A 26,443-nucleotide genomic window follows, 5' to 3' on the forward strand; every position below is an offset into this window, starting at 1 on the left:
TTACAGCATCATGTGCTGTATGCTTAAACCAAGACTTTCCTAAATATGGGCCATTGGGACCAAGCTCAGCAAAGAACTGGGATGACCCCTGATTTTCTGATGCTAAGTATAGTTTTGATCTTCACATTGGCTATAATATGCTGCAGCTGCTATCTGATAGAAAGTAAGATAGAACAATGCTATCTATCATTCTAAACCTGAATAATTCCACTGATGGGTGAAGGAAGACTGAAGCAGAGGTCAACAGCTTCTCTAGTCCTGAGTGGCTCCAAGGGAGTCAAGCAATGTGCAGTGCCCAAGGATGCCATGGGGCAAAGGTAAAAGAACAAAGGAAAAATATAGAGCCAGTCTTTTTGTATAAAGTCATTTAATTTTTTTCTCTGTTAAAATATACTCAATCCAGATGCAGTGGATCAAGTGATCAGATTTTTCATGATTCTTACTCCACCAGGAGCTGATTCTATGTGTCAGCTCCAGCTCTACTCATGGAACATTCACATCTTTAATTCCAAATACTGGGTGTGATGCAAAAGATGCAATCAATATCTAACACATGGGCATATAATTACTCAGTGGTCACTGCAAGAGGTATCAACAATGCAGGCTCAAAAAATAAGATGTAGAGTAAATTGGCCCTCTTTGAAAATAAATATATTAGGACACTAAGCTTACACCTTAAATGAATCCAAAATAAATCCAAATTAAGTGCTAGCTCCTATGAGGAGTAGTGCATGCAGAAGACAATGAACTTGCATGTGTGGCCAGTTCTAACAGAAAGCTGCTGGAATCCCAACAGGGCCTCCTCACAAAGCCAGTCCTGAGTGTGTGGATGAAAATGAGAATAACATATAGCCTGGCCAGGCTGCTGGCTCCCATATGCTTGTGGGTTTGGGATTCAGTGTAATTCCCAATAGTCTGCAACAGAAAGCAAACCAGTGTTCCTCCTGGTCACTTCTCCCAATCCGTGAGGCCTGCTGCTGATCAAGAGGAAGCTAAGACGTTTTCCGGTTAGAGCAGATGAACCCCAGGGTTTCTAATCTGGGGCCATGGATTTCTTCAAACTGCAATGTTCTTTGTGATATGAGAAGGATTTTCATCCTCTCCTCCTCACTGCTGATCACGTGGTGCAGAGAGAGCCCCTTCTCTTACGAATGAGAGCTTCAGTTTCTTCTTGAGCCTCAAACTTTATTTCCAATCCCCACTTTCTTCATACAGGTCTCCAATCTGCAGTAATGCTCAGAGAAACAGTCAAGTGCTGAGTATCAGTTCTGATGGCAAGAATCAGTCTTACCTAAAGAGTTTATATATGATCAAGAAATCTTCTAATGGATATAGGCAAGAGGAAAAAGCTTATTTTACAACCACACAGGCAACTTATCTAAAATATAAACTGGAAACTGCAGTTTAACAGTACTCTGGATAGTACCAAATAGATTAAACTGTCCTTTAATCAAAAGCAAATACCATTCCCTTGAGAAAAGCCAGATGTGACTGTTTTGGTCTATTAGGTAATAAATAAAACCGTACCATCAGCACAACAATAACAGACAATGGACCTGAAATTGAGTGGAGTGAGTTAGTATTGCCACCATTTAGTATCATCACAGATAACTCTTCTCTGTCATGAAATCCATAAAATGTTGTGACTACACTATTCATGGGTATCTAGAGCAGGGTCTTTTAACCTGTCAAGTTAGTTGAATTATGGCCCATTCTCTAGCAGAGGTTAGGGTTGAGAGAGAAGAGCTTAGGTTTGGCGGTGTATACATGACTTTCCATAAGCCTTTTTGGCTCAGTGGCACATTTTACAGTGTAAATTCCTAGTCACTCAGAGGGGGTCAAGGAGGTCCCCCCAAACCAGGAGGATGTACCTAGTTGGGCAGGAAAATCTGGCTATCTTTGGAACTATTCACCCTCCCACAGCTGAGCAGCTGTCCCCTACCAGCTGCCAAAGCCCCACTCTTTATCTGTGGACCCTGTGGAATGCCACATGTTGACCCATGCTGGCTACTTCTAAAACCATGGCTGTTTGAATCTGAAAGGGGAAGTTGTACTTTGGAAACCAGTTTTAGTATATACTCTCCTTCCAACAGGAACTTGTCTTCCGTCCTGGAGAAAACATGGAGTGTAGACTGCAGTCACCTACTGGATCATTTCAAGTTCTTGATAATCTGGGCAGCTCAATCCAGATAGTTCACTTCAGCAGGAAGGCCCAGAATGACCTAACCCAAACAATAACCTGCCTCTTCCTTGTCACCAGTGGCAGGAGCTGCCTGCCTTTGAGGGACCTCTTATTTTGTATATGGAATTTGTGTAAAGAGGATCCTGTTTTCTAAAAACCAGTTAGGAATGGGTCCTGAGTGGATGCAGAGTTGCCATAGAAGGGATGCAGGGTCCCAGGGTGGGGGTGGTAGGGACAAGGGCACCCTTGGGAAAGACTCTGCTTTACTAATCTGGCTAGAATCACCTGAGTGATGGGGATGATTTCATACTTTCCACGTGACAATCAGCCTACCATCTAGCTCTGCCACTACCAGTTGTGTGACCCAGGGCAAACCATTCATCCTCTCTGGACTAGCGTTCTATCACTTTGCAGAGTTGTGAAGAGACTTAAGTAAAAAAAAAAATATATGTGTGTGTACACACACACACACACACGAGAGACCCTCCCCAACAGTAGGCACTCACTAAATGTGGAATGAGTACAAAAGCAGCTCAAATAAAACTATAGGTACTGGGTTAAATAAAGTGGCTGCTAAAGCCAATGCAGATTACCCCCATACCCATGGAGAGAAGATCTTTCCCCTCTATCTCTAAGCTTGAGCAATCAGCCTGGCTGGCTAGCAATGCCTCCTCTTGGGTCTGACTACTCTACCTCTGTGGGGTATAGAGACTCAGCTCAAATGTGATGCCATAAGGAGAAATGACAAAAAGAATAGTCTCTGGGTTCTACGATGGAATAGGGAACCTGCAATGAAGAGCTAAGAGACTTAGCCTTGCATTTTACCTCCACTCCCAGCCTCCTGCTTCCCGCCGCTGAGTTGTCTGTTTCATACCTCAATAGTTTTTAATTTTTAGACCCTCTACAAGAGGGAGGGTTGAGGAAACAAAAGAATCTTAAATCAGGCAGTTTGCTAATGTTGGTACCTCTAGACAGAGATTGGGGAAATAGAAGACTATTTGCTACAATGAGTTTATATTTCTCCATATATTTCATTTGACCACACTTCCCTTAGAAAATGGAAAATTGACTAGGAGCATGTTCCAAAGGCTGAATCTTGGATGAAATGAGGCTCTAATGAAGGGAGAGATATAATTCTTCATACGCATGTAAATAATTAATATTAAATTGCTTTGGCTAAGCCTAGGACTGCCTGGGTATTAAGACCTGCCTGAAGAAGGGAAGAAGGAAGAAAATGTGGATTTGCTCCGAGATGCTCTGAACTAAATTCATGGAGGCAGGGTAGGCGTAGAGTTGGGGGCTGAATCAAATGCTGTGCCATTAATTCAATTTAGATGAACTGTTCCTGGCCCTTGGAGCCAATCCCCAGGAAGAATTCTGTGATGATAAGTCTGGCTTCATGCTCAAGCTCCTTCAACTCTGCCCACCAAAGCTAGCAAATAGTAAAATGTAAATTTCCTAATTTTGTATTATAAAATGGAGTTAGGAATGTAAATAGTAACAAGTAGCCAAACCCTGACTCTGCATAGGACTACCATCCTCTCAGCCACCTCTTCGTAGGCCAATGAGTTTGGAAAGTTTTTCACAGTTTTCAAGTTTCAGTGACTCTGCTTTCTGTTTCAATCGTTCATCTCTGTATAATCCTGCCAAATTTGTCAACTCCGACTCTGAAAGATAAAAGAGGTAGCCAGTTCATCAAGAGAGTTGAGACCTTCTGTTTCATTTCAGTATTTTCACAATCAAAGCTCTTCTTTACTTTATTTAAGTGCTTAATCTTTCAATTAAATTTAAGAAACTTTTACTCATTTATTCAAGAAATGCAGGCAGCCACACTCCGCCAGGTGCTAAGGATTAAAGGACACCTGTGTTTCTGGAGCCCGAAGGTATTGGTGCTCTTTTGTAAAAGCACGGGACTTAGCTTTTATCAATAAAACAGTTGGCACCAGACTTAGGAAGCCTGCATGTGTGCAGTAAGACGAGACTGTTTCACAGCCTTCCCACCAATGGTATTCAGAGGGCAGTTGGGGAGGAGTCCAATCCTCTATTCCTGTCATCTGAAACAAAGACAGCTGCTTCATTCTTTCCCCTGCGATGCTGGATCATAACTCACACATGCTAAGAGACGCAGAGCCTACCTCTGGTGGGTGTGCCTTCCACAGAAGGCCAGGTTGCTGGTGGCTTTCTTCATTTCCTCACCACATGTGGGGTCCACAACTCAAAGGCCAAGAACAGCTGGACTCTTAAAAGTGAAATCATCTGAATCCAGTGAACTTCGTCTCTTTGACTAAATGAATTTCATTTTCTCTACATGGTAGAGACGGTCATTCTATTTTTAAATACAAATAAACTCTGCTCTCTTCCTGACCCAATGGTGCCTCTAATTTTGGCTGCCTTTATTTTATTCTTTTGGAAGTTTTCAGAGACATTCTTAGGAAGGAATGCCCGAAAAGCACCTCCAGAGATGTGTTTGTAGTAACAAACAGAACGGCATGCTTAGATGGGGTGTGTGGCTTACGAAAGCCTTCAACAGAAGGCAGCTACTCAGCACTTAAAGGATCATACTTTAATAGCACTTGAAAATGCTATTTTAATCATTTTGAAATATGCCTATCCATTCTTACTCATCTGACGGGCAGATTTTGTTTCTCCTGGTGAAATGAGAGGCACCTGTCTGATTAATCAGCAAACTGCTTGGAAACAGGAATTAATACTTAGTCAGGGTGAACAATGGGCATTGATTTCTATCAACACAAAACACTGTCTGGCATTCCTGTTCACAATGATTCTGTTTACACCAAAGAAGGCCCAAAGTGCAGATTAAGTGCAGGACTCCAGGGTGAGGGGTGGCTATGCATGAATACACTCCCTCCACAAAGGGGGCGGCAGAGCCTGGGCTCTAGCCCAGCAGTTGCTTGGCAAGCAGCAAGTCTCCCAGGCTCCAGAACAAAGTGCTCCCACCCCTTGGCGTGGGCGCCTGCAGTGCCCATTAGCTAGAGTTTGCCTTGGCACAGTCACCCTTGCAGGTGATGGGGCTTCGTGGAAGATCATGTATTGCACCCAAATGAAAGCCCTGTGTTCCTACGTCCTGCTCCCAACTCGGCACTGACTCCATTTCTCTGGCTCCTCTGGCATGTGAGAAACTGGTTCAGGAGGCCCCCATGCGAAGACTATGCCTTTGGTCCTCTAGAGTTATAGTTATACCAATATATGGAACAGATTTTGTGCTTTGCTTTTCCTTGAAATTATTTCCTTAGGTTTTTTTGTTTATTGAGTTTTTCTAATGCCTCATTGCCTAAAATCTCATTCCAGGCAACATCAAGGGCTAGTGAATCTTAATATTTTCTGGACTGAAGATAATTATATGAAGCTGATGAAAGATATCCCTCTCTTCCAATAACTGCACAAATATGAATGATTTTCTCAGAACATCACATTGCTTTTCATTGAAACCAGTTCACAGATCCCTGCTCCTGAGCAATGCCCCTGCACACACAAGGTCAATGTTTCAAGGAACCATGTCTCCCACTCCCACTACCATGCTTAGAGAATTCTCTCCAAACTGCCAATGAATCCTTTCACCCTTCAATGAAAGAAAGGTCAACTCAAAGAATATGCTACTTTTGACAAGTTCTGTTGATGTTCAGTAACTTCTAAGTAACTTAAAAAAATCTATGGGAGGGGCAGGATCAAGAGAACACCTTTAATTCTTATCAAAATGTTCACATAAAGTAACCCCTTTAGGCTCCCATGCCCTGAATGCCAGTATAACAGATGGACAGAGCACTGAGCCTTAAAGGCAAACTGCCAAGAGAAGCAAGTCCCAGAGCCTCTCCCAAGCACACACTGCACAAGAGCCCACCCAGATCACAGGCATGACAGCTGGAAGACCCCAACAGGTCCCAACAGTTCTCATGATCCAACCCCATGAGACTGGGCTGGCAGGGAACCCATATCCAGTCTACATGAAAAGCCAGGCAAGGCCTGGACTCCACCAGGAACCAGGCACTTACAATGAGCCATATTCTGTGCTAAGAGTTATACCCACACCATCTTGTAGAATCTACACAACCTCCATAGGAGGAAGTTAATTTTATCCCCATTTCAAAGCCTAAGATTCTACCCACTCTACTACCCTGCTCAAGGACATGGAAAGAAGTGCCCCTCTGCAGTCAGGGTGAGTTGTTCAGCTCAGCTCGGCTAGGCCAGGAGGCAGTTCTGCCTGTTACTTTTATCCAGCCCAGCCCAGAGCATGGCCACTTCCCCTGGCATCAGGTTTATTATCCTGAAGCAGCTGTGAAGGAGTAAACAGATCAGTTAGTGCTTACAGTAAGGGGCTACTCATAAACATTCACCCAGATCAAACATTCTAAGGAAAAGCAGAGGGGGAAAAATGAACAAAGGATCCAAAAAGACAATGGCTAATTTTGCTAAAAACCGTTTCCATTTGGTATTTTGCCAAGAGTGAACTATTCTCAAGTACATTTATTTTTACAATCTCTAAGAGCTAAATTTAACCTCGTTGGCTGCACTTGTCCCGGGATCCAGAGGGCAGATGCTACTTGTTCTCAAATAGCACTTGGGTTGTGTGGAGGTTCCAGAGAGCCACCATACATAAATGCCAGAAATAGATTTTTAAGGCGTGTGTGCTGATAACCCCTCATTAGGAACTTGTGGGTATGCAGATGGTGCTTAACCACTGTATTTTTATTTGGACCTAGAGAGTGCCAAAGCCCTGAAACTAGGCCTCATGGGGATGGGGCTGAAAGCCTAGGATCCACTTTAAGTGCAATCCCTGCAGGGAGCTCTCTGCGTAGTTCTAGCATCTTGTTGCCACAGAAGAGGATGTGGTGTGTGTATCTATCTGCATTTGAAGAATGTGAAATGCAGATTTTCATCCAGTGCTTGAATTCAAAACCCTCCTAGGGCCCAAAACAATGGAGACTTTCAGGACATACACTATGGCTTTCATTGCATTTGGATCCATGTATGCACTGCTTTTTAGTCCAAGGCCTTTATTTTGCCCCCAAATTCTTTGATTTTTGAAACCTGCAAGGTCTGGTTTAACAGTGGGGTAGAGTACTACTTCCTGACCCTTCTGATAGTTTTTTTTTTTTTTTAAAATAAAAAAAGCAACTTTTTCTTCCTGCTGAATTCCCCTTATATCCCAGAGCCACCCATCTCCTAATATGCCTTGAGAGTTCAGCTGGGCTTTGCCCTACAAAAACAGAGGGCAGAGGGTTAAGGTTAGTGACCTAACCCTGCTCTGTTATTCATAATCCTCAGCATTTTCATTGTTTGCCATTTCTGAGCTTCTCTTTGAAAGACATTTGCTAAGCAGCTGTTCTGAAACACGGAATGTGCCAGGGGCCTACGATGCAGAATCAGTAAGACATGGTTCTTGTTCTCAGAGAGCCCACATTCCAGCGGTGGAGACCATCATGTACCTAGGAACACTGACTTTGTGTGATCAGCACTACATCAGCAGGATGAACAAGGTGCTTTAAGAACATGGAGGAAGGAGACATTAATTTGGGGGTGGGGTTGGGAGAGCATGATGGGTCAGCAGGGCTTAGGAGCACTGTGACTGAAGAGCTAATTTTATCAGACACTGTTAGATGTTTAATAAAATCCAGTAATAAGGTTTTAAAAATGAGTCTGAGTTTGCTTTTTAAAACTTGATTAGAGGATTGTGAGAAGATGGCAGAGTAGGAAACTCCAGGAATCAGATCAGTCCCTACTCCAAAACAACTATTGAACTGACTGGAACAGGCTGATTCAACAATTTTGATACTCTGGAGCCTAGGGGGAACTCTGTGCTGCATCCAGAAAAGAGATGGAGGAAGAGTTTGGTAAATATCTGAATTTCACCCTCCGTGAAGAGGCTACCATCCCACATCCCCTGACTGTGTGGCAGGCAGCAGTGGGGACTGCAGCCTGGGTTCTGGTGCAACTTGCTGGTGCCAGGGTGGGCTATAAGGATCCAAAATCAGGGGGTGGGGGTGGGGGGTGGGTTCTGATGGCTGATAACTGCTTTTGATCAGCTACTTCAGATCCCTGGGGGGGCAGCTCTGAAGTTAGCTACTATTTCAACTTCTCTAGGGCAAAAAGCAGCAGAGGAGTCTTAAAGAGGCAGTCCCCCCCCCACCCCCCCACACTTCTCTTTCTGTTTCCCATTTGGGAGCAAAATTAGTTTGAAAAATCACAGATTGACAGCTCCAGCCCTCAACAACAACAGCAACAACAAAAATACCTAGCAATCCCAGAGGAATTTCCAGAATTATAACATCATAACACTCAGAATGTCCAGTTCTTAACAAAAAATTACAAAACATACCAAGAAATTGGGAAGTATGGCCCATTCAGAGGAAAAAAAGAATTTGCCAAAAACCATTCCTGAGGAAGCTCACATGTTGAAACTATTAGTCAGGAACTTTAAATCAACTGTCTTAAATTTGTCCAATGACCTAAAGGAGTCCATATACAAAGAATTAAAGGAAATTAGGAAAATGCTGCCTGAACAAAATAAACAGATGGAAATTATAAAAAGGAACTAAACAAATTTTGGAGTTGCAAAGTACAGAATTTGAAATGAAAAACTCATTTGATGGATTCATAGCAGATTTGATTTGGCAGAAGAAAGGATCAGTGAACTTGAAGACAATTTAAATTATCCAATGTGAGGAGCAGAAGGAAAAAAATAATGAAGAAAAATGAACAGTCTGAGGGATGGGTGAAACATCAAGTGCATTGAGTCCCAGAAACACAAGAGAGAGAGAAAGAAGCAGAAGTATTTGAAGAAACAATGGCCAAAAACTTCCCAAATCTGATGGAAGACATGAATATATACATCCAGGAAGCTCAGCAAACTCCAAGTAGGATAGACTCTAAGAGATCTACACTAAGATACATTATAGCAAGATTGTCAAAATCCAAAGATAGAGGATTTTGAAAGCAGCAAGAGAGAAGCCACAACATACAAGGGGTCCCCAATTAGATTAACAACATATTTCTCATCAGAAACCAGAAATCATGGAGTTCAGAAGACATTAGGATGGTATATTTAAAGTCCTTAAGAAAAAAAATTGTCAGTCAAGAATTCTGTATCCAGAAAAATTATCTTTCAAAAATGAAGGAGAAATTAAGACATTTACAAATAAATAAAAGCTGAAAGAATTCATTACCAGAAGATGTACCCTACAAGAAATGCCAAAAGGAACACTTCATGCTCAAATAAAAGGATACTACATAGTCACTTGAAGCCATAAGAGAGAAAAAAAAAAAATTGAAAAAAATTGAAAAAGGTAACTACATAGGTAAATATAAAATCCTGTATTATTGTACTTTTGGTTTTTAACTTCTTCGCTTCCCCAAATGACTTAACAGGCAAATGCATAAAATAACATTTTAAATCTATGTTCATGAGTGTGCTGGTTTGAATCTGTTATGTACCCTATAAAAGACTATGTTCTTTTAATCTACTCTTGGTTGGGACCTTTTGATTAGATTATTTCCATGGAGATGTGACCCTGCCCATTCAAGAAGGGTCTTAATTAGTTTACTGGAGTCCTTAAGAGAGCTGAGAGATGCTTAGAGAGAAAAAGGCCAGAGACAGTTTGGAGAAAGCCATTTTGAAACAGGAGCCTGGGAGAGAAGGACCAGCAGACATCGCCATGTGCCTTCCCATGTGACAGAGGAACCTCAGATGCCATCAGCCTTTCTTCAGTGAAGTTATCCTCTTGTTGATGCCTTAGTTTGGACACTTTTATAACTGCAAATTTATAACCTAATAAACCCCTTTTATAAAAGCCAATCCATTTCTGGTATTTTGCGTTCCAGTAGCTTTAGCAAACCATAACAATGGGCACACAATGTATAAAGATGTAATCTGGACCAATACCAATATCAAGTGGAAGAAACAGAGATATATAAGTGTTTGTATACTACTGAAACTAGGTTGGTACTAATTAAACTAGGTTGTTAGTAGTTTAAGACTTGATAAACTTATATCTGATATGAATTTAATATCCAGAATATATAAAGAAATACTACAACTCAACAACAAAAAGAAAAACAATCCAATTAAAAATGGGCTAACGATTTGAATAGACATTTCTCTAAAGGAAATATTCAAATGGCAGATAAGTACATGAAAACATGCTCAACATCATTAGCCATTAAAAAGCAAATTAAAACTACAATGAGATACCCCTTCATACCCACTAGGATGGTGGTTATTTAAAAAAAAAACTGAAACAAGTGCTGGCAAGGTTGAAGAGAAATAGGAATAGTACATTGTTCCTGGGAATGTAAAATAGTGCAGCCACTGTGGAAAACAGTGTGGCAGTTCCTTAGAAAGTCAAACATAGAATTACTACATGACCCGGGAATTCCACTCCTGGGTATTGAAAAGAATTGAAAGTAGGGACTCGGACAGATATACCGATATGATTGTTCACTGCAGCATTATCCAGAAAAGCCAAAAAGTAGAAGCAATTCAAAGGTCCATCAACAGATGAATGGATAAATAAAATGTGGTTATCCATTCAATGGAATATAATTCAGCTGTAAAAAGAAGTGCTGCTACCACAGGACTTGCCCTTGAGAAGACTGTTGCTGCAAAGGAGAGGCTAGGCCTCCCTATAATTGGGCCTAAGAGCCTCCTCCCGAAGGCCTCTCTGTTGCTCAGATGTGGCCCTCTCTCTCTAGCTAAGCCAACTTGGCAGCTGAAATCACTGCCCTCTCCCCTATGTGGGATCTGACACCCAGGGGAGGGAATCTCCCTGGCAACATGGAATATGACTCCCAGGGAGGAATCTAGACCCGGCATCATGGAAAGGAGAACATCTTCTTGACCAAAAGGGGGACATGAAAGGAAATGAAATAAGCTTCAGTGGCAGAGAGATTCCAACAGGAGCCGAAAGGTCACTCTGGTGGGCACTCTTATGCACAATATAGACAACCCTTTTTAGGTTCTAATGAATTGGAATAGCTAGCAGTAAATGCCTGAAATTATCAAATTACAACCTAGAACCCATGAATCTTGAAGACAATGGTATAAAAATGTAGCTTATGAGGGGTGACAATGTGATTGGGAAAGCCATATGGACCACACTCCCCTTTGTCTAGTTTATGGATGGATGAGTAGAAAAATAGAAAAATGAGGTAAGAAAAAAAAAAAAAGCACCCAGTGTTCTTTTTTTTACTTTAATTGTTCTTTTTCACTTCAATTTTTATTCTTATTATTTTTGTGTGTGTGGTAATGAAAATGTCAAAAATTAATTTTGGTGATGAATGCACAACTATATAATGGTACTGTAAACAATTGAATGTACGCTTTGTTTTGTATGACTGCATGGTATGTGAATATATCTCAATTAAAAAAAAAAAAGAAGTGCTGGTACATGCTACAACATGGATGAAACTTCAAGACATCATGTTCAGTAAAATAAGCCAGACACAAAAGGACAAGTATTATATGATTTCTCCTATATGAAATATTTAGAATAAGCCAATTTTAGAGGCAGAAAGCAGAATAGTGGTTACCAGGGATAGAGGGAGGGAGGAATGGGAAGTTATTGCTAAATGAATACGAGTTTTGGTTTGGCATGATGAAAATCATCTGGAAATATATATGGTAAAAGTTAACACAGTATTATTAACATAGTTACTGTCAAATAATTGTCCACTTAAAATGGTTAAAATTATTTTTATGTTATATATATTTTATCATAATTAAAAATAAATTATTTTAGAAAAAGATTTTTTTAAAACCCATAGAAAAGTACAACAGAAACTATGAACCCTAATGCAAACTCTGGGCTTTAGTTAATAAGACTATATAAATACTGTCTCATAATTTGTAACAAAAATACCAAACTAATGCAAGATTCTAATAATAGGGGAATCTATGGGTGAAGAGAGGGAGCATATGAGAACTCTTTCTCCCTAATTTTTCTGTAAACCTAAAACTGTTCTAAAAGTAAAGTCTATTAATTAAAAAAAAAGTACCTAAACCCAAGTCTCATAAGATAGGGTTATTAATAATATGTGTGGGGGGAATTCAAGGGAGATAAAAAGTGAACCTGTAGCCTTAGAGACAGGTCTACCCTTGCCACCGGCACTCCCAGTCACACTCACTGGACCGTAAATTAAGTGGTAGACACTGTCACCCCCACTGTCTCCAGAGAGAGAAAGAGAGTGGAAGGCCTGTCCACATCCACCCTACTGAAGATCCAGGGAGTCCCTTTTGTTCTGGCCACAGCTGACTGGATATTGGGGGCAGTGCACTACTCAAACCTTTGACCTGACTCAAAAAGTTAGGCAGGATCAATCAGATTTCCCTCTAGAGAATGTGAAATTAGGAAACTAGGACCAAACCAGTTAGCAAGGAAAACTGAAAGAGAAAGTTTGTGATGTAGAAACGGGCCAATGACTGGTAGGGCTAGGCAAGTTGGGAGAGCGACTAGGAGGTAGCATACAATAAACCACAGCCAAACAAGGTTATGAAAGAGTAAAGCATGAAGAAGCAAAGGAAGACAGTTGACGGAGAGAGGGCAGATGGCCAGAGAGAGGCAGAGATCCAGAGAAAAACAGATAAACACAGACAGGCTCCTTGTACCACGTAAGTTCCTAAGGTGTCCAAGTCCTGGCTACACTTACGCTGTCAATTTTTCTTTTCTTTTTTTGTATTATCCTGAATGGGCCTCTGTCCTCTGTTCACACAAACATGTATGACCCAAACAAGGAGAGAGGAGCCATCAGGAAGCTGGGGAAGCCTCAGGTAAGAATCATGGCCATCTTGTAAGGCTGGTCTTAGAGCATCTTACTTTGTTGTTTCTCCTTCCAACAACTCGTCTGGATGTAATCGATGTAATCTTTCTCTATGGTCTTCTCTAGGTCATGCAGAGATGCTCCTCTATAGGCCTTGTCAAAGTTTTTATCCACGAAGTAAGGCACCTGCAGGTTCTGGGTCTCTCTTGAAATGGTGTACCCCATGGTCCTGAGACAAGGACAGAGAGGTTCAGGTCAGCTTGTTATATTTGACAATATTACTCTTAGCATTGGTCTCACAGATATCATAATCACCTCTTCTAGGGCAGATGCACATAACATTTTCTAATATACCCAAATTTTACTATTTCCCTAGCAAAGCAATAAGTATAATGCATCATTACTGATATTATGTAAGCATGTTCATACTGTGAATTTAGCCTCAGCATGCATGCATGCATACACAGACACACACACACACATATATATAAAACTACATACATATATACATATAATTCCCTTAAAGGATTCACCTCTCTTATACTACTATATGCTGAAAGTAGGATGTTGAATGCTTAAAAAAATAATTTGTATACTGTGTAGGGTACCTGGCACAGAGTAGGCTATTGGTAAATGCTGGTTGAATGAAGTGATTAATGTTGCAGTAAATTATTTACAAATAACCAGATTGCTCACACCAATGTAGTACCAATTTTTAGGGCATGATAAAATGTACTTCACAATAGTTGCAAGTGAGAACTGCAAAAACCCCAGACAAAAATTTCAGCGATGCAGTCTGGGCTAACTCTCTTTGGTGTAAGATACCCAATGGTATCTGGTGCTCAGAAACATTAAGAGGTCTGGCTTAACCAAATTCTAACCATAAGAGAGTGCAGAAAGGAGCCCAAATTCAAGTTAAAACAAGGTAATAGGTTTGCAAAATTCAAGGTGCTTTTGTTCAAACTGGACAAATTCCTCCTTAAAAGAGCTATAATTGGCCTTTCCCCCAGCCTTCTCCTTTGATATTTCCACTTAGGGATCTTGCCAAATGTCTAAAAGCTCAGGCCATGATGGCTCCCACCTTACTGTGAGAAGTATTAGCAGAGCAAGTTCCTGCCTGCCCCACTGGCCTGACAGAAAGGAGGTAGGAGTACCACATGGAGAAACATGGGAAATTGGGAAATAGAGGGAACTAGGCCAGTGTGGACTGGTGGTGGTCCTTCTCTCTAGGTATCAACTTTCTTCTCTGTAAAAGGAAGATATTGACCTAGAGTGATCGTCTTCAGTCTACAGTGATCAACAAAGACTCTTCCTGTTATGTATCACCCCATGGAACCCACATTTTGTAAGGATTTTGTCCACTAAACTACAATAATGAGTAGTAACTCATTATCCACTGTTAATCAAAGAAATAATTAATCCACTGATCCTAAAACTTTAATGTGCACCAGAATTATTTGAAAGGCTGGTTCCCACCCCCACAGTTTCTGATTCAATAGATGTGGATTGGGTCCCAAGAATTTGCGTTTCTAACAAGAGGCCAATGAAGCTGGTCCAGGGACCAAACTTTGAGAACCAACTGAAATAATTAATTGAAGATATAAAAAATTTCATATCACAGGTTATAATCTGCATGTAATAACCAACATTATAATGAATTTCTATATTTTCAGTAAAAGCAAAGAAATGTGATACTATAGTTGGACTATGTAGCCTTACTGTCAATAAATGTTCTGCAACTTTTTAAACTGAAAATAATCACTGGGCTCCCAGTGCTATGTTCCCAGACTCACGGGGGTCCAGTGATCCTTTCACAAGCTCAATAGGTTCCTTTTCAACTCTACATCATGTGGTAAGGATTTAATTTGAAGCTCAAACTATTCTATGGATCCTTTAAGAAACCAGTTATTGCTGTTCTGCAGCTGACCAGATGATGTCACTGTAGAACAAAACAATGCACCTTCTGAGGGACGCATGAGACTGTCTACAGTTCTTTTGAGTCTGTATACTATTACTATCCAGCTGTTTCTTTAAACATAAAATCAGTGTTTTTCTATAGCGGAGGGTGAAATGAAATGTTAGTAATGTATCAAAAAACCTTCTAGTCTTGCACATTCTGGATTGTTGTTAAGAAAGATTTATAAATATCTCACTTACGATTTGTAGAATAGGCTATAAGGGGGATTAGCAGCCAGCAGCTGTGTAATGACAGATATAATCACAATCACAAGAACTGGAAGTAACTGAATAAATGCAGAATATGTAGTCTGAAAAAGAAAAAAAAATATTTTGTGCAAATGTTATTCTTCAACATAAAGCTTATTGAAAAATAGGATAATTTTTCCAAGAAAAATAGGAATTGCCAATTCATTGCACAGAAGGGTCCCTGCAGCCCAAGACTCTTCTGGGAAGGCTGTACTTGCTGCTAAATGGACAAAATAACCCTGGTTCTGTCTGCTGAGAAGGCTGAAGGAAGCCCACACACAACTTGGATTGACATCTAGTTACCTTCCACCACCTCCTTTTCTTAAGACCAATGAAGCAGACACCCCTGGAGGAGTCTGTCCAGACTGTGACCCTCACAGGCTGGGCCTCTGGGAGCAACATTAGTGTCAAGCAACTCTGTTGCCTTGGCAAAGCTGATTGGACTAGAGGGACATCTAACCCTGGCAAGGGAAATCACATTTTCCCTCTTGAATTTGAGATTGAGATTCATCAGCTGTCCCTACCAGGCAGTCACTTGAAGAAAGAACTCATACTCTCAGGCACTCTGGACTGGCCATTTGTAAGGGGAAGTGGAACAAGCCAGGTTGCTTAGAGAGAACAAAGCAGATACACAGAGATGTGGGAAAACTGGAGACAATCTGGCCCCAAAGAGTCAGGGAGAACATGGGTGCTGCCCAGGTGTCTGATAGCACCCTAGTTCCTGGTTCCCATCTGCCATGAGGTCCAGCTAGGCATCCTGTCCTTGAGCTTACAAAACTCCCTGGTCCCTTACCCTAAATCCTCTATAGCTCTGAATATTTTGAAGGAAGTTCCTATTTTCTGCAGTAAAGAAAACTTCGGTCAAGACAACCTGAGAGGAGAAATGAGATCCAGGGAGAGCCACCAAAGAATTCAGAAGTACTATTCTGGCTTATTTGGGCCAATTATTCAGCTCTCACCATTGTCTCTGCTTTCCTAAAACATATTTTAGCTACATTTCTCAAGTTTAACTTCTAAATCCTGACCATACACCAAAAAGGTCAGCTCAGTACATCTGTCTATGGGCAGCAGCTCTCTTCTCCTCCCTAGGCACCTGAGGTTTATCTTCTTCTTCCTTCCGTGTCTGCATCCTCTCATGTCGGTGCCGCCGGTGGTAATAGTGGGTGTCATCTGTCACATTTGAAAACATATGAATATTTCCTGGTTAAAAGAAAGAAAACCAAATACTCCATATGAGCCATGGCAAACACTCCTTCCTTGCCATTTTCAGGGTGCTTGCCTCAGACTAAGCTCTTTCATTGAGGGTAAAGAATTGTTTCATTTGATCCAGTAGAAAAATAAGACAGTAGGAAACCAAATGAACCAGCTGTAAATGGAATATGCTTAGCCTTCCTGCCTTTATTTAAACAGTCCCTTGTAATTTGTGAGTGAAGGAAGCCCGAGGGGCTAATAAAGAGAGAGCATTTGGGCCATGAATCCTGTCTGGCATGTCCAATATCAGATTGTGTCACCTGTATCTTCAATAGCAACTCATAAAATTCAGTTTACTTCCCAGGTATTTAATTATCCCAACTTCCAACTCTCTGAGGATACTTTCCTAACTTGTATCTTTATATAGCTGCTATTTTGCAATAATGATAATAGGTATTTTGCTACTTATATATAAAGCACTTAAAAATATATAATCCCCATGGCAACCTTATGAAGTAGGTATTATCAGCCACACTTTGCAGGTGAGAAAACTGAGGGTTAGAAAGACTAAGTAATTTGGTCAAAATCATGCACAGCTGGAGGCTGGAGATGCCTCAAATCCCAGATCATCTGATTGCAAATCCTTGCTGTTTCTACTATAACACTGCCCCTCTATTCAGGAGCTTTTTGAGAGCCACAAATATATATATATATATTTATATATATTTTTATATAATATGTATTTATATAAAATATATAATATATATTTTTATGTCATATATATTTTTATATATATATAAATTACTTTGGGATACTAACCTGTAGGAAAATGTCCTCCAAAGAAGACATTGAATAGCTCTTCCGGAGTGATGCCAGCTTCAAAGTCCCTGTAATAATTATGAGGTCTAGCTCGAGGGGCAGTGAAAGTCACCTGTTCATCTCCATATTCATCATAGCGGAGTCTCTTGTCAGGATTGCTCAGTACTGCAAAGGCATTTCCTATTGCTGCAACCCAAAACAGAAAGCAAGTGAGCACACCTTCTTTGCTATAGCTGTGGGTGATCACAGTAAAAGAGGCCTAATGGGAGGTGCTTGGACCTAGAAAGTTCACCAAAGTTCTTGTCCTTGAAATTTTCCATGATCTTTCCATGTCTTGAAAAGCCAGAAACAGCAACACTGGAATAAATCAAACTAAGCACTTCTGCTAAAGTGAGTAACTCCTAATCAATAGTCTGTGAGTCATCTCGGCAAACCTAGAAGTTAGGAACCCCACATTCCAGGTTGTCAGTCATTGCAAATTCCAGACACATTGGGGAAATGCCCACCAACTGGCTAGCACTCTCAGTCACCAAAATTGGGTTCTTTATTTTACTTAAAAGCAATAATTTATGATTGGAAACAGTACCCATATAAATAGTAGTATTCTATCTTGAAATCAGAAATGATCTCCTAAAAAATCCTCCTTCTTGGCTAAAAGAAAAGTCTTTGTTATAGTCTTATTTCAGCTTGCTTTTTAAAATGGTCTTTTGAAGTTAAGAAAATTATCTCCAATGTCTTAATGAGGGATCAAGGCTGACCAGGGTACATATGCTTACCAACCATCTCTCCTCCCTATGCACAAATATGTAAACTTTGTCCAATTTCACTTAAACATGTATGATCAGTACCACTGAGCAACAGAAACCTCAAAGAAATATTTTAGGACATCTCAACCTACCATCCACTCTAATTCAGTCAATACTATCAGAAACACAATCAGGAAGAACATTTCTTCATGATTCTTCTAGCTAGGTGTTCTAGTTTGCTAATGCTGCCGGAATGCAAAACACCAGAGATGGATTGGCTTTTATAAAAGGGGGTTTATTTGGTTACAAAGTTACAGTCTTAAGGCCACAAAGTGTCCAAGGTAAATCATCTACAATTGGGTACCTTCATTGGACAATGGCCAAAGGTGTCCGGAAAACTTCTGTTAGCTGGGAAGGCACGTGGCTGGCGTCTGCTCCAAAGTTCTGGTTTCAAAATGGCTTTCTCCCAGGATGTTCCTCTCTAGGCTGCAGTTCCTCAAAAATGTCACTCTTAGTTGCACTTGGGGTATTTGTCCTCTCTCAGCTTCTCTGGAGCAAGAGTCTGCTTTCAACAGCTGTCTTCAAACCTGTCTCTCATCTGCAGCTCCTGTGCTTTCTTCAAAGTGTCCCTCCTGGCTGTAACTCCTCTTCAAAACATCACTCACAGCTGCACTGAGTTCCTTTTGTTTGTCAGCTCATTTACATGGCTCCACTGATCAAGGCCCACCCTGAATGGGTGGGGCCACACCTCCATGGAAATATCTCATCAGAGTTATCACCTACAGTTGGGTGGGGTGCATTTCCATGCAAACAACCTAATCCAAACATTCCAACTTAATCCCCACTAATATATCTGCCCCACAAGATTGCATCAAAGAATATGGTTTTCTCTGGGGGACATAATACATTCAAACCAGCACACTAGGGAAATGTGTTAAAGGCTTAAGCAATAAAGAAGCAAAGCAAGGAGGACTGTGGGAATATGGTGGAGTAGGGTGCTCCATGACTCAGTCCTTCCACCAAAACAACTATTAAGCAGACAGGAACTGTCTGAAACAATTATTTTGAAACTCCAGAGGCCAGAAGAACACTGTGCAAAATCCAGGGTAGAGTGGGAGGGAGAGGCTGATAGAGTAAAGAAGAGTAAATTACTCTGTCTGCGCAGCACCTCCCGGTGCCAATCCCCCACTTTCACGGCAGGCTTCCAGCCCCTGGCTAGCTCACTGGTGACAGAGAGGGACATAAAAATCCTCTTCCCCAAGACCACTGGTGGGCACGGCCAATCTGATCAGCTTTTGATTAGTGAATTCAGATCACTGGGGGCCCGCTTTGAGGACAGTCATTGTTTCAACCCTCCCTGGACAGGGGTGGCAGTGGTGGAGACTTAGAGAGGGTGTACTTCCTCAGGGCTGTGGGGGGTACAGTTAGTTGAAGGGCTGCATTTTCTGGGCAGGCCAGGAAAGCTCAGCTTTGGGGAGCTGTCAAAGAAGCTCTTGGCACCCTTCCTGATCCCCTCCCCAGGGTACTTTGGAGCTGTGGTCTGCACCCTCTTGATGGGTCCCTGGCCCTGTTTTGGCTGGCAAAGACTGACTTGGGAAAGTCCTCTCTGAGGCACTCCTCCTCCCAGAATTTGCCTTCTAGGCAAAAGCAGCTTGAGACAATGAAGGGAGTGTAAGAAACTATAGAGGCTGGTAGTCTTGGGCAAAGGCTTGGAGGCTTCAGTCACCTGGGAGAGAAAGGTCTGTCTCTGGGAAAACAAAGGGGACAACCAAAATCCTGTAAACAGGGGAACTCCAAAACAAATAATAAGCAAAAGCCCCCGATAAGACAGAGACCCAAAAGGACAGGGAAAACCCTGCACACTGCACTCACCTTGGGCAGACCTTCCTCTTAGGAGGGCTGAACCTCAAGAAAATCTCTGTCTTATCACCAGCTGGTTACAAAACCAAGAAACAGACATCTCAAGGAATAAATCCCAGAGTTAATATTTTGAAATATTAAAATGTACAGTGTGCAATAAAAGAGTACAAGACAAAGAAACAGGAAATGATGGCCCATACAAAGGAAGAGGATAAAAATCCAGAAAACACCAATGAAGAAGACAAGAATGTGGACATACCAAACAAGGCCTTTAAAAAAAATGATCTTAAAAGTGCTCCCTAGGAGGGGCAAGATGGTAGCATAGAAAGGTGTGGAATTTAGTTAGTCCCCTGGAGACACTACTAAACAACCAGGAAAAACTAGGAAATAATCTGGAACAACTGCTGGGGGACAACCATGACTCTCCACACATCATACACCAACCTGGACTGGGTGGAATGGCTGAGATCGCAGCATAAAAGCTGGAAGTAAAAACTGCGGAACTGCGCTGGGAGCCCCCTCCCCTATGGCAGGCTGCGCTGCAAAACTTCACTGTGGGAGAAAGCAGCATTCCTGGAGCAAGTGAATTTGGCTCAGCCTAGCTCTAACTGGAGTTTTAATTAACAAATATGGACTGGTGAATACAAGTTACAAACATAGACAAACCCCTAACAAGCAGCAAAGTACCCTGAGGTCACTCCCATTTGAAAAATTAAAATGTACAGTGTGCAATAAAAGAGTACAAGACAAAGAAACAGGAAATGATGGCCCATACAAAGGAAGAGGATAAAAATCCAGAAAACACCAACAAAGAAGACAAGAATGTGGACAGACAGGAAAAAAATAATTAAAAAAAAAGAAGGAAAAATACAGAGGCTTTTAGAGAGGACTGACCTTAACCAGAAAACGCCTGTGCCCCGGTAAGGGAGCCCAGAAGACCAGGAGCTCTCTCTGGCCGACGGGAGAAACCAGGGGGCTATGGACTGGCTCTGAAAGGGGACTTTCTTTCCCTTTTTCTCTCTCAGCTTAGGTGGCTCAGTGGAGAGAGCCTCAACCATTTTCAGTTTGCAGTGCTCTGACCCAGACAGGGATGGATTCAACAGTCAGACAGACAAAGGAGTACTTCAAATGCAGAAGGTACTCCCTTGGGGGTGTATCTTCCCTAAAAGGAAGGAGGTGGGGCCCAGCTCTAGGGCCAGCCCTCCCTTCAAAACTCAGACCCCAGGGCCTGGGGGGAAACAGTCAAAACAGAAACAACTTAAGCAGAGAATTAAAGGGGCCACACCTCCTTACAGCAGTCGGGAGTGACTGGCTGACAGGCATCTCCTGCTGGGCAGGTTAGGAAAAGCACAGCAGCTAGAGACCTCACAGGAAAGTCTGTCAATCTTCTAAGACACATCCTCAGGGAAACTTGACACTGAATATAGCCCCACTCTGAACCGGTTCTGGTCTGGGAAAATCTGATTGGGGTAGACAATCAGAAAACCACAAAAAATTACACTAGAAAAAACAAATATATGGCCCATTTAAAGGAACAAACTTAACACCTCAATTAAGATACAGTTGAAATACTGTTTCACTTTAATGAAACAGTCAATTAAAGATTTTCAAAGAAATATGCTAAATTAATTAAAAAACCAAGTCAACGAGTTCAGGGAAGAAATGGAAAAAGAGATGAAGGACATAAAGAAAACACTGGATGAACATAAGGTAGAAATTGATAGTTTGGAAAAAAACTGGCAGAATCTACGGAAATGAAAGGCACAACACAAGAGATGAAAAACACAATGGAGACCTCAGGGTACTTTGCTGGTTGATAGGGGTTTGTTTATGTTTGGAATGTCTATTTAGCAGTCCACATTTGTTAATTAAAATCCCAGTTGGAGCTAGGCTGAGTTATATTCGCTTGCTCTGGGAATGCTGCTTTCTCCTACAGCAAGGTTTTGCAGCTCAGCCTGCCATGGGGGGCAGATGAAAAACACAACAGCAGATCTAAAGAGGCAGAAGAAAACATTCAGGAACTGGAGAACAAGACACCTGAAATCCTACACACAAAAGAACAGATAGGGAAAAGAATGGAAAAATATGAGCGATGTCTCAGGGAATTGAATGACAATATGAAGTAAATGAATGTACATGTCATGGGTGTCCCAGAAGGAGAAGAGAAGGAAAACGGGGTAGGAGCAATAATAGAGGAAATAATCAATAAAAATTTCCCATTTCTTATGAAAGACATAAAATTACAGATCTAAGAAGCACAGCGTACCCCAAACAGAATAGATCTGAATAGACCTACACCAAGACTGTTAGTAATCAGATTATCAAACATCAAAGACAAAGAGAGAATCCTGAAAGCAGTAAGAGAAAAGCAATCTATCACATACAAAGGAAGCTTGATAAGACTATGCAGATTTCTCAGTAGAAACCATGGAGGCAAGAAGAAAGTGGTGTGATATATTTAAGATACTGAAAGGGAAAAACCGCCAACCAGAATCCTATATCTGGCAAAACTGTCCTTCAAATATGAGGGAGAGTTTAAAATATTCTCTGACTGACAATGAGACAGTTTGTGAACAAGATACTTGCTCTATGGGAATATTAAATGGAGCACTACAGACAGATAGGAAAAGACAGGAATGAGAGGTTTAGAACACAATTTTGGGTGATGGTAGCACAACAATGTAAGTACACTGAACAAAGATGCCTGTATGTTGTATGGTTGAGAGAGGAAGGTTAGGAGCATGTGGGACACCAGAAGGAAAGAGGAAAGATAAAGACTAGGACTGTATAACTCAATGAAACCTAGAGTGCTCAACAATTGTGATAAAAATGTACAAGTATGTTTTTACATGAGGGAGAACAAATGAATGTCAACCTTGCAAGGTGTTAAAAATGGGGTAGTATTGGGGAAAAAAATACAATCAATGCAAACTAGAGACTATAGTTAACAAAAACAGTGTATTATGTTTCCTTTAATTTAACAAAGACAATATAGCAAAGCTAAATGCCTGTAAGAGGGGGATATAAGGGAGGGGTATGGGTCTTGGTATTGGTGATGTTGTCTGACTCTTTCATTGTATTTAGTTTAATTCTGTCTTTCCTTTTGTTGCTTTTTAGCTGCCATTTTTTTTCTTTCTTTTTCTTTTTCTTTTATCTCTCCACTTTCTTTGACTCTTCCTCCAACTTTGTGGAGGAAATGGAGATGTCCTTATATAGACAGCGGTGATGGTGGTGAATGCATAAATACCTGATTATACAGGAAACCATTGATTGTTCACTTGGGACAGAATGTATGGTGGATGAACAAAACTGTCTTAAAAAAAACACGGGTTGATGAAGAAACCTTGAGGGCACTATATTGAGTGAAATAAGTCAAACACAAAAAGACAAATATTGTATTGTCTCACTAATATCAACTAATTATAATCTGTAAACTCATAGACATGAAATGTAAGTTACCAGGACATAGAATGAGGCTAAAGAATGGGGAGTGGTTGCTTATTATGAGCAGAATGTTTAACTAGGTTGAATTTAAGAGTTTGGAAATGGACAGAGTTGATGGTAGCACATTATTGTGAAAATAACTAACAGTGCTGAATGTTGTGTGAATGTGGTGGAAAGAGGAAGCTTAGAGTCACATATGTCACCAGAAGGAAAGTTGGAAGTTAAAATATGGGAATGTATAAAACAGTGAATCTTGTTGTGGACAATGTCCATGATTAACTCTACAAATATTAGAAATCTCTTTCATGAACTAGAATAAATGTATGGCACTATAACTAGAAGTTAATAATAGAGGTGTATATAGGGAAAAAATATACCTATTGCAAACTATGAACTACAGTTCGTAGTATTTTTTTTTCATTTTTATTGAGATTGTTCAGATACCATACAATTATCCAAAGATCCAAAGTGTACAATCACTTGCCCCTGGGTACCCTCATACAGCTGTGCATCCATCACACTTAATTTTTGTTCAATTTTTAGAAACTTTTCATTACTCCAGACAAGAAATAAAGTGAAAGATGAAAAGAGAAAAAAAGAAAAGGAAACTCTAATCCTCCCCTATCCCTAACCAACCCCCCTCAATTGTTGACTCGTAGTATTGATATAGTACATTTGTTGCTGTTTATGAAAAAATGTTGAAATACTACTAACTGTAGTATATAGTTTGTAATAGATATATAGTTCTTCCCTATATGCCCCTCTATTATTAACTTCTAATTGTACTGTCATACATTTGTTCTGGTTCATGGAAGCAATTTCTAGTATTTGTACAGCTGATCATGGACATTGCCCACCATAGGATTCAGTTTTCCCATCTTTTGACCTCCAACTTTCCTTCTGGTGACATATATGACTCTGAGCTTCCCCTTTCCACCTCATTCACACACCATTCGGCGCTGTTAGTTATTCTCACATCATGCTACCAACACCCCTGTTCATTTCCAAACATTTAAGTTCATCCTAATTGAATATTCTGCTTATACTAAGCAACCACTCCCCATTCTTAAGCCTCGTCCTATATCTTGGTACCTTATATTTCATGTCTATGAGTTTACATATTATAATTAATTCCTATCAGTGAGACCCTGCAATAATTGTCCTTATGTGTCTGGCTTATTTCACTCAGTATATTGCCCTCGAGGTTTTGTCATCAACCCATTTTTTTTTTTTAATATGGTTTTGTTCACTCACCATACATTCCATCCCAAGTAAATAACTGATGGTTCTCTGCATGGTCGTACATTTACGTGTTCACAACCTTCACCACTATCTATATAAGGGCATCTACATTTCTTCCACAAGGCAGGAGGGAGAGTCAAAGAAGGTAGAGAGGCAAAAGAAAGAGGAAAAAAAAAATGACAGCTAGGAAGCAGCAAAAGGAAAAATAACCTTAAAGTAGAATAAAGAATCAGACAATACCACCAATGTCAAGTGTCTAACATGCCTCCCCTATCCCCTCCTCTTATCTGCATTTACCTTGGTATATCACCTTTGTTACATTAAACGAAGCATAATACAATGATTCTATTAGTTACAGTCTCTAGTTTATGCTGATTGCATCCCTCCCCCAATGCCTCCCCATTTTTAACACCTTGCAAGGTTGACATTTGCTTGTTCTTTGTAAAAGAACATATTTGTACATTTTATCACAATTGTTGAATACTCTAGATTTCACCAAGTTACACAGTCCCAGTCTTTATCTTTCCTCCTTTCTTGTGGTGTCTCACATGCTCCCCACCTTCCTCTCTCAACCGTATTCACAGTTACCTTTGTTCAGTGTACTTACATTGTTGTGCTACCATCTCCCAAAATTGTGTTCCAAACCACTCACTCCTGTCTTCTATCACCATGTAGTGCTTCCTTCAGTATTTCCTGTAGGGCAGGTGTCTTGTTCACAAAGTCTCTCATTGTCTGTTTGTCAGAAAATATTTTGAGCTCTCCCTCATATTTGAAGGACAGCTTTGCTGGATATAGGATTCTTGGTTGGCAGTTTTTCTCTTTCAGTATCTTAAATATATCACACCACTTCTTTCTTGCCTCCATGGTTTCCGCTGAGAGATCCACACATAGTCTTATTAAGCTTCCTTTGTAGGTAATGGATCGCTTTTCTCTTGCTGCTTTCAGGTTTCTCTCTTTGTCTTTGACATTTGATAATCTGATTATTAAGTGTCTTGGCATAGGCCTATTAATATCTCTTCTGTTTGGAGTATGCTGTGCTTCTTGGATCTGTAATTTTATGTCTTTCATAAGAGATGGGAAATTTTCATTAATTATTTCCTCTATTATTGCTTATGCCCCCTTTCCCTTCTCTTCTCCTTCTGGGACACCAATGATACGTACATTATTGTACTTTGTTTCATCCTTGAGTTCCCGGAGACGTTGCTCATATTTTTTCATTCTTTTCTCCATCTGCTCCTTTGCGTGTAGGCTTTCAGGTGTTTTGTTCTCCAGTTCCTGAGTGTTTTCTTCTGCCTCTTGAGATCTGCTGTTGTATGTTTCCATTGTGTCTTTCATCTCTTGTGTTGTGCCTTTCATTTCCATAGATTCTACTAGTTGTTTTTTTGAACTTTTGATTTCTGCCATACATATGCCCAGTGTTTCCTTTACAGCCTCTATCTCTTTTGCAATATCTTCTCTAAACCTTTTGATTTGATTTAGCATTAGTTGTTTAAATTCCTGTATCACAGTTGAAGTGTATGTTTGTTCCTTTGACTGGGCCATAACTTTGTTTTTCTTGGTTGTAATTTTCTGTTGTCTAGGCATGGTTTCTTTGGTTATCCAAATCAGGTTTTCCCAGACCAGAACAGGCTCAGGTCCCAGAGGGAAGAAATATTTAGTATCTGGTTTCTCTGTGGGTGTGTCTTAGAAAATTGCTCCACCTTTTGATGCCTCAGGTCACTGTGCTTTTCTGCCCAGCAGGTGATGCCTATTAGCCTATAATTCTTGACTGGTGTGAGGAGGTATGGCCATGTTCCCCCAGGCTCTGGGGTCTGGTTCTGAATGGAAAGGGCCCCACCCCTTTCCTCTTAGAGAAGATAGATCCCCTAGGGGGAGGTCATTAGCATTTCAATGGTCTCGCTCTCTGCTTGTGCTGTCTCCACCCTTCCCCAAGTCACAGCCCTGGAAACTGAAAATGACTGGGGCTTTCTCCACTGAGCCGAAA

General features: G+C 40.8%; 1 protein-coding gene across 2 annotated transcripts in view; it reads right to left on the reverse strand.

The window, feature by feature from the left end:
* Window positions 1–350: 350 nt before the first annotated feature.
* The window catches only part of DNAJC18 (DnaJ heat shock protein family (Hsp40) member C18), a 47,132-nt gene continuing 21,039 nt past the window's right edge, over window positions 351–26,443 (reverse strand). Inside the window, exons 4-8 of one of the 2 annotated variants that reach the window (XM_037801423.1) lie at window positions 17,168–17,353; window positions 16,251–16,327; window positions 15,110–15,219; window positions 13,009–13,181; window positions 351–3,849 (exon numbers count right to left, since the gene is read on the reverse strand). In XM_037801423.1, the coding sequence (XP_037657351.1) occupies window positions 3,725–3,849; window positions 13,009–13,181; window positions 15,110–15,219; window positions 16,251–16,327; window positions 17,168–17,353 (671 nt within the window). In that variant the 3' untranslated portion in view covers window positions 351–3,724. Of the gene's footprint in view, window positions 3,850–13,008; window positions 13,182–15,109; window positions 15,220–16,250; window positions 16,358–17,167; window positions 17,354–26,443 lie in introns of both variants that reach the window. The other variant, XM_037801422.1, reaches the window with a different exon arrangement.

Source organism: Choloepus didactylus, chromosome 13 (genome assembly GCF_015220235.1).
Source record: "Choloepus didactylus isolate mChoDid1 chromosome 13, mChoDid1.pri, whole genome shotgun sequence".
NCBI classification, from domain to species: Eukaryota; Metazoa; Chordata; class Mammalia; order Pilosa; family Megalonychidae; genus Choloepus; species Choloepus didactylus.